The sequence below is a fragment of the Rousettus aegyptiacus genome, unplaced genomic scaffold, assembly GCF_014176215.1.
Source record: "Rousettus aegyptiacus isolate mRouAeg1 unplaced genomic scaffold, mRouAeg1.p scaffold_m13_p_3, whole genome shotgun sequence".
Lineage (NCBI taxonomy): Eukaryota > Metazoa > Chordata > Mammalia > Chiroptera > Pteropodidae > Rousettus > Rousettus aegyptiacus.
This window is the reverse complement of record NW_023416306.1, coordinates 139,217,700-139,229,939: the sequence shown is the minus strand read 5'-3', so window position 1 is coordinate 139,229,939 and position 12,240 is coordinate 139,217,700. Positions and strand designations below refer to the sequence as shown.

The 12,240-nt window shown below is 37.7% G+C and overlaps 1 protein-coding gene and 1 pseudogene across 3 annotated transcripts in view; one reads left to right on the top strand and one right to left on the bottom strand.

Annotated features, from left to right (window-relative positions):
* Positions 1-9,256, top strand: part of GCH1 (GTP cyclohydrolase 1) — a 38,611-nt gene extending 29,355 nt beyond the window's left edge. Inside the window, exons 4-6 of one of the 3 annotated variants that reach the window (XM_016132813.2) lie at positions 5,782-5,813; positions 6,761-6,840; positions 8,125-9,256. In XM_016132813.2, coding sequence (XP_015988299.2) covers positions 5,782-5,813; positions 6,761-6,840; positions 8,125-8,400 — 388 coding nt within the window. In that variant the 3' untranslated portion in view covers positions 8,401-9,256. Of the gene's footprint in view, positions 1-721; positions 2,626-5,781; positions 5,814-6,760; positions 6,846-7,854 lie in introns of those variants that run through there. The other 2 variants (XM_016132811.2, XM_016132812.2) reach the window with 2 other exon arrangements.
* Positions 4,984-5,102, bottom strand: LOC118600560 (annotated as a pseudogene).
* Positions 9,257-12,240: the final 2,984 nt, after the last annotated feature.

Sequence of the window (12,240 nt, the reverse complement as noted above, 5' to 3'; positions counted from 1 at the left end):
CTTACACCTGTTAGAATGGCTATCATCCAAAAGACAAGTGTGTTGGAAAAAGGGAACCCTTATGTACTGTGGGAATGTACATTGGTGCAGCCACTATAGAAAACAGTATGAAGGTTACTCAAAAAGTTAAAAATAGAACTTCCACATGACTCAGCAATCCCACTTCTGGGTGTATAACCAAAGGAAATGAAAACAGGATATCAAAGAGATATCTGTACTCATGATCATTGTTCTCATAAAAAAAAAAATGTAAGGAGATGGGTGTGTTAATTAACTAGATAGGTGGAATTCTTTCACAATGTGTGTGCGTGTATATATATATATATATATATATATGCACACACACACGTGTGTGTGTGTATCTCAAATCACTGTGATGGACACTTTAAATCTTACAATTTTTATATTGATTCTATCTCAAAGCTGACATTTTAAACTCATTTCCCATTTAGAAAAAAAAGTGCAGCTCGCTGCCAGTGTTAATTTTACATAAACACACTCTTTGAAGCTAAAGCAAATCTGACTGGTTTCAATGGGAAAATAAAACATAAACACTGTTCCTGGAGGTATTTCTAAACATAACTGGTCTCTAATCCTAATGTAACAGATATGTATATGATGATCGGTATTTAATAATTTTTTCGCCTGGTAAATTTCAAAGTACCGAACAACACAAAGCGGAGCATCACATTCCGCACAAACATGTTCCGTTTCTCTCCAGATCTTTTTGCCATCGTTGCTGTGCGAGCAGCAAACTTTGCAGCGACCAGTTGGATTCCGTTTCCCTGATGCTGGTGGTATGCTCTTGGGGAAATGTCTTCCAGACAGGCGAAGTGGTGTGACATCATCAGAGCTTGGATGACCTCGAAGATGTTGCTGCCCTGGATTGCGATGCTTTTCCAGCATTCTTTCAATCTGAAAGTTTACATGGCCGATTGTGTGCTCAGGATTGTCTTTCTTGAACAGGATGTAGGAGTTCAGCATTGTAATGTTTAGAAAGTGGTGAAAGAATTTCCTATACTAAAACTTGTGCCTTTTGAGCTCAGTTCAATAAGAAGTGGTCATCTGATCAGCCAAGTCCACTGCTCCCATATTCTTGTTCTAATCCGCAATGACACGTGGTTTTCTTAGTTTTCTTTCCATTTTTGTTGTCTACTTTGGTAACAGTATCATTGTGGAATGTTGACAGCACTGTCACCTGCTGTTGTCAACACCATTTCGGCACCATAAGTTTACCACAGAATCTGGCTATAGTCATCCTCTTTAGAGTCCCTTTTTTTCAGATCATTTGGCATCTGTTTTCTGTCGAAATGAGCTGTCCTAACTACATCAGTCCTGTTTTGATGTAATTATCTGAGAAGCATGAGAGATATTTGACAAATTTTTGGGTAAGGTTAGGACTGTAATCTGTGAGTTATCTCAGGGTCAATGCTGCAGCTAGCAAGTATTCTTGGGGCAGACAGGAAATGGGTTAAAAAGCTGCTTGGAGGTGGGATTGAGAGGATAAATACTTATATCTTGGAATGAGAGACTAGGTAACTTAAAACGTGCTTTAAAAAACTTTAAATCTTTAAGAATAAGTTAAAAAACAAAGATCGAGAGAGAAAGGAATAAATCAAGCATTAGAAAACCTGGATGAACTAGTAACCATTAGAAAAAGTCAAATTAATGTTGGGAGTGTGGCGGGAGAGGAAGGGGCTGGACCCAGTCAATCTAATAGACATTCTTTCAAACTTTCAAGTAACCACGAATTCCCGTGCTTTACACATAAATCAAGAAATGGGAAAACCTGAAAAGCTCTATCATTATCCCTGATAATGAAGCCTGATAAAACTAGCATTTGAAAAGGTATGGACTAAACTAACTTATGAATGTAGTTGTCAAAGTCCTAAATATATTTTTAAAAACATGAACAGGCTATAAGTACTGTTTTCATTACAACCCAGGGAGGTTTACTCCAAGAATACAAAAATGGTTTAGATTAAAATCGAGAACTACTGATTCTGGGAGCAGAGTAAACTATATTATAATGATATCCCTCTTGGTGTACCATACTAAGATACAATGTGTATGAACATTTCACACATTGGTTAAAATCTAAGGCAATTTCAGTGAGGATCCACAGAAATTAGCCAGCAGTGGAGCCAAAGTCAGGGTTTTGTACTACTTATTCCACCCCAAATTGGGAGAGATACTTACCTATTAGCTTTGTTCTGGGGAGAACAGGAAAAAGAGGCCATATGCATGCATTCACAGGGCTTTGGGGTCAGAATTCACATGACCTGTGTGGTCCCCAAAAAAACCAAGCCAATAATTTAAAATGTCACCAAAAAAGTAGCCTTCCAATATCTAGCAGGAACAAGTACACTTTTCTGATGCACTTTTAACACTTTTCTGATGCACTTTCATCCATGCTTCAAAGAATCCCCATCAATGATGTTCCAAGGAGTATAAGTTCATCAAAAGTAAAAGAAAACAAGCCACCATAGGTCAGAGTCAGCTGAAACAAATGGCCAACGAGGGCAAATTCTGAAGTTAACAGATACAGAATATACAACAAGTATGTTAGAAAATAAGAGTACTGAAAGTTTGACAGAGAAATAATTAATTAGCCAGGCGGATTGGGAAAAGGACCAAATATAACTTCTGAAAAAAAGTGATAGTCCTTTCAGACGGAACCACTGTCTATCAGTAATTTGCCAAAATGACCAACACAAAGGGAAAGGAGAGAGGTACCCGCTGTATGTTCTTTAGGTCTTTTAGAAAACATGAAGTTGTTCCTTTGGCCACATACATGCGAATCTACAAGAAAGATGATATTGTAGACATCAAGGGAACGGGCACTGTTCAAACAGGGATGTCCCACAAATGTTACCACGGCAAAACTGGAAGACTTTACAATGTTACCCAGCATGCAGTTGGCATTCTTGTAAACAAACAAGGGCAAGATTTTTTCCCAGAGAATTAATGTACGTATTGAGCATATTAAGCAATGGAAGAGCCAAGACAGCTTCCTGAAACGTGTGAGGGGAAATGATCGATAAAAGAAGAAAGTTAAAGAAAAAGTGTGCTCCACCCAGAGAAGCACACTCTGTGAGAACCAACGGAAAAGAGCCTGCGCTGCTGGGACCATTCCCTACGAATTCATGGCATGATAGGTGTAAAGAAATAAAAGATCTCTAATGGAGTAGGTGTCCCCTTTCCCAAAAAATATTTAAAGAAAACTAACTGTCCTAATTAGTTGGGTGATGTCTTTACTATTCAGAATTAGTGTTTTTTTTTTTTTTTTTTTTGCTGAAATATGTGAGGCGTGGTACTGTGGAATAAAGAGTATTGTCCATTGTTTAGGAAACTGCATCTGTTGCATTATAGTTAAGTGCAAGGAATGTTCACTACTCATAATTGCATTATAAATAGCTGTATTTTAAGGATCAAGAACTTACTTTTGAAGCCTGCTTAAAAATAGATCGTTTAAATAAAAAAAAAGTGATTGAACTCAGAGCCCAAAACCCTTTCATTGAATAGCAGTTCAGCATAGCCAAAAATAATCAGTGAATTGAAAGAAAGTTCTGAAGAAACTGTACAGAATGCAACACAGAGATGGGTGGAAAGAATGAATGTAAGAGACATGGAAGACTGAGAAGGTCTAACATTCCCTTAATTAAAATTCTAGGAGATGATAGAGGCAATACTAGGTGCAATACTAGAGAAGGTAATAGCTGAAAATATTTCCAGAATATATGCAAAATATCAGTCTTTCATATTGTGGCGCATTCAAATCTAAGACCCATGGAGCCAATTGAGATTAATTATGAACTTTTATTAGCTGGCTGGCGACTGACTCTCCCCACTAGAGAATCAGCCCCTAGCTTCCAGAGGAGGCAGTTTATAAAGCCTAAAACTACATCAAACAAGCAAGCAGGTTTACAGAAGCAGAAGTTATCATTAGCATATCTTTGCACATGATAATTACGCTTTAACATTAGCATATCTTTGCACGATAACTACACCCTTAACATTAGCATATTTTTGCACAGAATGTCTTCTAGAACTACACCCTGGTTAAACATTAAACAAGCAAGTAGAAGTTGGTCATTTGAAAAATTTCCCCCCTTAACATTCAGATTCAGGAAGCCTAATAAATCCCAAGCAGAACAAATTAAATTAAATCCCCACCTAGATGCAATATGGAAACCTGCAGAGCACACATACTTGTATCATAAAAGCAGCCACATAAAAAAATATTGCCTATAAGGTAACAGCAATTAGACTGACAATTTTGGTGTGTCAATGACAATGTCGAAAGATAGATAAATATCAATGTCAAACTAGAATTCTATTCCCAGCAAATACTTCTCAACGAATTGTCTTCAAGAATAAGAACAATATAAATATATTTAACCAGGGAAGCTATACAAATATCTTTAATGTTGAGAAGATAGAAATTCAACACCTACTTACTTGAAAACAAAAACGGATAAACTAGGAATAGGGTCCCTCTGAGCATAGGGACCCCATTCACCACATAATCATAAATAGTAGGAGCTGCGTCCAGCAAGTGGTAAATCCTGCCATGTCCAGCATGGCCCTGGAAAATAATCCTGAGTGGGAACTGTGGGAGATTGAGAAAAGAAAGAAGACAGAAAGTTGGGATTGGGAGGCCTAATATCCACTGATGATGGAGTAGAGAGCGATATTACTTTTGCAAGTTGCTTTTTTTTTTTTTTTTTACAAGAGCACACATTTGCTGGCTCAAATAAGATTATCCCCACCCAAACTACACATCATACTATAATCTTTTGCATTTCCATAGATTATCTCCACTCCACACACCCAGCTATAATCATTTGCATTTCAACACCGCATTGTTCTCCGATCAGTTCCTACTTCCCCATTCTTAGGAGGATTTGTGGAGGCGAGGCAACCCTTAATTGGCCTCACAGATTGCAAGGACCTTGTCAGTTTACAACTCCTTATTTGTTAAGCCTACAGCACCTGGTCTTCCTAGGTGGTCTCCCATCCAAGTACTAACCAGGCCTGACTCTGCTTAGTTTCCGAAATCAGATGGGATCAGGCTTGTTCAGGGTAGCATGGCCATAGACTAAAAAGCCAAATTTTAAAGGAAAGATTCTTAATATGATTTGTTATTCTAAAATGGGTGAGTCACATGGCCATCTTTATATTTCACAACTAGAGTGAAAGATGTTGATGGGAGAAAATCATCACTTGACAGATTGCATTATGGTTTTTGCTTGAAGGGAGTTAATCATGTTTAGTGCTTATATAGATCCATCTTATACAGAGATGTCTGAAGAAGTCCGTTCAGTGCTAATCTGATTATCCTAATAGGTTTAGTTGCTACTTGACTATGGTCTGCCTATTACTTAACAAATAAGTCTTTTTATTTTTAACTTGAACTTTAAGCTCTGATTAAACAATATGATTAATTAGAACACTTGAGACGTGGCCCACAATTGATGACTTGGGATCTTTAAAATCACTCATTTCTAATTGTGTTTTTTCCTAAGTGAACCGTACTCTTAATTCTCCTTCTCTCTTTGGGGACAAAGGGAAGCTCACTGTGTCACAGTTGGTGGTCTCCTTCAGGCCTTCTCTCTTCTTTCCTGTAGTTTTTGTATCTTTCTATCCTCCTACGAGCTTTAATCCCCTGCTCACACCCTACAATTACTTCAGTAAAGTCCTTTTAGTCTTATGAGGAAGGCTCACTAATTTCACTTCAAATAATTTATGATTAACTAAAACAATTCTTTCTTTTTTTAGGATTGTAGAAATCTATAGTAGAAGATTACAAGGTAAATTTTAAAACTATTATTTTTACAGAAAAACTTTTTTTTTCTAAAGGAAAAGGTATTTTTGTTCTTATTATAGGTATAATACATGACTTACAAAAATTAAAACCTCATAGGAATATAAAACAGAAAAAGTCTGCTGTTTCAAGCCTCCAGAAGTCATTGTTGTTTTCGTACATTCCTTCACAGTTTTATATTATACCAACATTTAAAAATCAATTTATTTTTATTACATTAAAAATGAGCTTGTATTATAGGTAATGGGCTTCACTTATCTTTTTTCCCTACTTTTTCTTTTTTTACTTAGCAAATCCTGACCATTTTTTCCCATATACACGTAACTATCTCATCAGTTTTGCAAGCTGTTCAGCATTTCATTGCATGGCTGTGCTGGCTTGAGTTAATCAACCGATCCTTGCTCTGATAGACATTTGGAAATTTTGTCAGCTTTCAAATAGATGTAATGCTGCAGTGAATGTATGTATTCGAAGTTTAGCTGTGTATTCAGCACAGGAACTGCGTTATTTAGGCTAAATCGTTGGTTTTCATCATTGCTGTAAGTACAATTCAGTAATCAGAGGGTAGCCCCTTTCTGCTCATTCATTTGCTCTGCTCTAGCTCCATGGAGGTGCTTGTTATCAATATTCTTTGTTCTTAACAGCACACCTGAGAGAGAGTTGCCATTCTAATCAGATTGTTCTCTCCAGTGGTGCAGGTGGGGGCCAAGGCTTCCTGAGCTCTCCTCAGCACCTGTTCTGCAGGGGAGGGAATTGAACTGGGGCCCCTGGTGGCCCAGGCAGCCGACAAAGCAAACTGGTAGAAGCTGGTATATCTTGGCTTTTAAATATCACAGAAGTCTACTTTTTAAGATTTCACATATTATAAAGGCAGCAAAAGCTTTCAGGTGTTTGTGTCAGACTCTTAAACTGAGCTCCTTGTCACATCCACAGTTCAAGAACGTCTTACGAAACAGATTGCCGTAGCAATCACAGAAGCCTTGCGACCTGCTGGAGTTGGAGTAGTGGTTGAAGCAACGTGAGTTGATATTTGCCTTTAATAATGTCACAGTGGTGCATGAAAATGAAATTCAGTGCTGCTCTTTTTTCTAGTACCAGATGATGCCACACATTGACCCTGTCACATTTTCCATCTCTGAGCCTGAAGCCCTTTCACTTCTTTCATTTACCGTGTTGCCAGTATGAGAACCAAGGCGTGGGAGATGGGTTTTGTTTTTATCTATTATCTATCTATCATCTATCTATCTATCTATCTATCATCTATCTATCTATCTATCTATCTATCTATCTATCTATCTATCAGTAAGGGTTGTGGAAGAGTAGTGAGTCATAAGCTCAGAGGTAGTAATTAGCACAAGTAAAGCTTTATGTCTTCCCTTGGTTTCTTCAGCTCTTTGTTGCTCTAAGCAGAGTTTTTCTAATATTTTGCCACGCGTTTAAAAATGAGAGCTAAGAATAGGTACGAAGGGCAACGGAAGACACTTCTTTAAGTTAGAATGCATTATGAGAATTGCACGTATTTTGTGGGCAAAGTTCTCATCCATTCCTCTGGAGTGGCACAGACTCTCTTGTTTATGGCGCCCAGCTTCACCAGGTTGCTTAAGCTCACTGTGGTCCCCACCCTCTGGATTCTGCCTGGTGAGACCAGCGTACTTCAGAATTTCTCTGAACACCTCAGCTAGCATAGTGCTGTCTTGGTTCTAAAGATAGATCAAGTATGAACTCTGGATTTCTTTTTATCTAGACATTATTGTACTTCTGTAGACCCTTGTATTATTTTCACCTAGGAAGAATATTCCATTCCTTCAGCCATCCTGTTGGATGCATTAAGGACTTGACCATTAATAAAAATAAAAGCTGTATAAGACTAAGAAACTTAAAAAATTTTTTTAAATAAAATTTGTCTAAGAAGTGACAAACTTGATCATTATGAACAGAGGTTAAATAAAGTCTTTGGTCTGCTTTTTATTTCAAAAACCAAACCAGCAACTATTTCTTTCAACCCCCTTTGTTGGCTTGTTTTGTAGACACATGTGTATGGTAATGCGAGGGGTACAGAAAATGAACAGCAAAACTGTGACCAGCACAATGTTGGGTGTGTTCCGGGAAGATCCAAAGACTCGAGAAGAGTTTCTCACTCTCATCAGGGGCTGAACTTCAGCGTGCGCCATGTGCTTTGCAGATCATGCTTCTAGTAGCATCGTTTGTTGGTCTCAATTGTTTGTATATTCCATTCTCAATTGTAACAGATGTGAAACTTATTCCTTGTCACTAATTGTGTTTAATAATTATTTATTGCAACTCAAATAAAAATATTTAATAAAGGGGTGGGCCCTCTATTTTCTCCTTGCCACCTTTTAGTGGCAACGTTTAAGCAAACTGCCAATAGCATTAAGTTAAATGCACAAAATCACTGCCATTCAGATAACCTGAGGGTGCTGGGGAAGGAAACGACCCATGTATTTTCTTCAAATAATATGTTAATTTGGTTCACAAGCATAGAAGTGTTAGGAATGGGAGAACACTATGCCCTAGACACTGCTTTTATCACTCCCCAAACAAAAATGCTCTAGCGTTTAAAATAATTTATCGTACAGCGTGCAGCATTACTTTGCAAATTCAAAGGCCAGCAGGCTTCACTTTAATCATGTTTATTAAACTTCCAGTGACATTTTTTATTTATTTTTTTAACTGTCTAGTTATAACATTAGTCACCAAGGGAAGGTGGTGAAATATCCATGTCTTTAATTTTACTGTGAGTTAAAAAGGCACATTTCTACCTTCTTTTTAAAATCACATATAGGGAATTAGTTCCTGGAGTTGTTTACGAGTTATTCTCATGTCAACATACAGGGATTTAGATGTTTAACTCTCTGTGCCTTGATGAGAATATCACACCATTTAAAGTGTAGATACCTTTGCCTTTATTTAAAAGCCATTATTTTATAAGACTTAGCATTGACACTACAAATAACTAGTCCTCAAAATTCTACCATTTGAAGTTTCTTGGGAGCTTACTTTATGTGTTCCTTGCAGAGGCTTCAAAACTTTTTTGAATCTTATCAAAAAATTTTTTCTAAGAATTTGAGAAACTTTGGAGACTATCCATCACTTTCAGGTCCACAAAACCATAGTTTCCACAAACATGAAAGAATGCAGAATGAACTAATTGTGAACTGCATTGCGAGCTATGTCCAAAGTCTAGTGACACCTGTATGTTTGGTGTCTGTGAAGATACACTGTAATTTTCTGGAATTACTGGAAAATGCCAGAAGCTCCCATGCTGGTTTCCCTGGTGGTCCACGTGGGTCTTGTCTTCAGTGTAACTGTTCGAGTGGTCTAGGTCTTCTAGTCCAGGAAGCCATTGCCTTATTAATAATTATCTTAAAATTTCCTCTACCGGGGCAACTTAGGCCCAATTAAAACAAACAAACAAAAAAAACCAAAAAACTCAACTCTCCTGCAAAAACGCAAACACTGTTAGTGATTCCATGGAGGATTTTATTTGGCTGAATAGTATTTTCAAATGTATTTCATGCAGTACCTTAAGAAGACTTAACTATAATGCTTCCTTTAACTTTGGCAGTCCCATCTCTGCCTTCCTGTTGCTGTTTGGCTTATGATGGGGCAATATTTTTTAAAAAATTCTTTCTTCTATTTCCTATATTTTTCTATATTTGGAGTTTCCAAAGTACAATGGTGGTTACTTTTGAGTTCCTTTAAAAATTGAAGCTAACATAAACATGATCCTGCTTAATATTTAGACATTTAGAGGTAGAATTAAGCCCTCAACTCATGTTTGGTATTTTAAAGTAAAAACAGGTGTGTCTTGGAGGACCAAAGAAATTGTTAACTATAAATTTATCTTTCTGAGATTAATTGTATTCCTTTTTAAATGAATTTTTGCTTTAATATTTCACAGAAATGTTCTCATAAAAGTCTAATGTATCCGCAGGCTGTCATCTTATTGGTAAATGCAAAGTAATTACCTTGTCTGTTTGACTCTGGTAAAACTTTTTCATATCCATGGCCTTGAGTCTATTTTGGGAATTTTTAAGAATTTGGTGCATTTAAATACACTATTCATTCAATTGTTTGAATTTTATGTATGTGTGTGTAAGTTCCTGAACTATTTAAATTATTAAAATGTTATAACTTTGTTCTTGTGAAAGCAGTTTCTTTTTGAACCATTAGAATAGACATAGCAATTAACTTGACTATTTTCCTTGTATTCTGTTTTAGCAAAAGCACCCTCACTGAGGGTTTCTTTTAGCCATCAATTCATTAGAATTGGGGCAGGACAAATTAGCTCCAGGCTCTCTTTTTTTCTTTTAGTATTTAGTTTGGGTATTACTGTCCTCACCCTCCTGAGGTAATGGGAAGGGGAGATCCGGGATAAGAGGGAGAAATTTGTGAGGTCCCCACATTCCTGTTTTCCCAAGCCTAAGTTTGGGGAACTGTAGCCTCCTGAGAACTGGCACTGCTTTCTGTGTGGGAGCAGCTGGGACAGGAAAGGCCAGGGCAGGGAGCCAGGAGAGCAGGAAGTGGAAGAAAGTTTCCCTCCCTCTTCTAGAGAAGAGCTCACCCTGGCTCTCCACCTAGCCAGTACATTAATGCTAATTGCATTCCCTATGCCGTGCTCCTCATTCCCATCACCATCTTTCAACTACTAATTTGTACTTCTTTAACCCCTCACTCCTTTCTCCCAGCCCCACAACCTCCTTCCCCTCTGGCCTCACCAGATTGTCCTCTATATTTGTGAGTCCGTTTTCTATTGATTTGTTCTTCTTGTTCCTTAGATTCTGCATATAAGCGAAATCATATGGTATTTATCATTGTGTGACTTATTTCACTTAGTATAATAACCTCTAGGTCCATCCATAATGTTGCGAATAGTAGGATTTTATTTTTTTAATGACTGAGTAATATTCCATATACCATAACCTCTTTATCCAATTATTTGTTGACAGGCATTTAGGTTGCTTTCATATCTTGGCTATCATAAATTGCGCTGCCATGAACATAGGGGTGCATAGATCTTTACAAATTAGTGTTTTGGTTTTCTTTGGATAAATACCCAGAAATGTAATTGCTGAGTCAAAAGATAGATCCATTTTTAATTTCTCGAGGAACACATCCCATGTAATGTCTACCCTCTGGCACTACACACAGCCATGACAATAATATCGACATATACGCTCTGCTGGACTCTACATCCCCGTGGCTATGCTGTCGCGACTGATTTGTACTTTTTGTCTCTTCACTTTTTTTTACCCAGCCCACGTCCCCTATGTTTTTTCCTAGGAGTTTTATAGTTTCAGTTTTCACATTTAGGTTTGTAATCCATGTTGAGTCAATTTTGGTCAGTACATGGTGTAAGGTAAGGGTCCAGTGTCATCCTCTTGCATGTGTATATACAGTTTTCTTAACACCATTGTTGAAGAGACTGTCCTTTCCTCATAGAGTCACCTTGGCACCTTTGTTAGTGATCACCTGATTAGACACGAGGATCTTTTTCCGGGCTCTCTATCTGTTCCATTGGTCTATATATCTATCTTTATGCCAGTAATACACTTTTTTGATTACTGTAGCTTTGTAATATGTTTTGAAATCAGGAAGTGCTTTTCTTTCTCAAGATTGTTTTAGTTATTCAGGGTCCTTTGAGATTGTGTATGAATTTTAGGATTTTTTTTTATATGTTCCTGCAGACAATGCCTTTAGGATTTTGGTAGAGATTACATTGAATGCGTAAATTGCTTTGGAGTCACTTCTCGTTCCCTCTCCCCTAACTTTTCTTTAAAATTTATTTAGTCATTTGGTTTTGGAGAAGCCTTATGTTTACCTCAAGAAATACCAACTACCAGAATGTCTGTGGATGTCTGAATGAAGTGAAACTTCAGCTAAGCAGAGGAAAAAGGTTTCTTCTCTGTTGCAACACTTCTCCATGTCCTTGAACTCCTACTCCTGAGGCAGCTCAGGTTGGCTTGGTACTGCTGTGACTTTAACTTTGACACAGCAATTCTTTGTTTTGTAACTCTGAGTTACCCATGCAGGTACCAACAGAGTTTTTTATTGAGGTGGGGGCAGGGGAAGAGGGGAGGGTTTGTCCTTTCTGCACAAGCTTCAGTTTTAAAATGGCTGCCACATGGCTTCCTTGGCTTCGGTGTGGTGGGTTTCTTGGCTGCCAAGATTTTGGTTAAGGTATAAGGATTATTATAGGACTAGAAATAGTGACTCACATGGATGTGACATCAATTTGAGGGCCTATCCCTGGGGAATTTCAAGGTTTTGGTTGGATGGTAAAAGTGTTTGAGGCTCTGGCTGACCTGGGGTGGGGAGGGAAGTGACACACCAAGTCTTAAGAGTGTCTTTTGTTCTCTCCCTAACGATGTAGTTATGACTTATTTACAAGT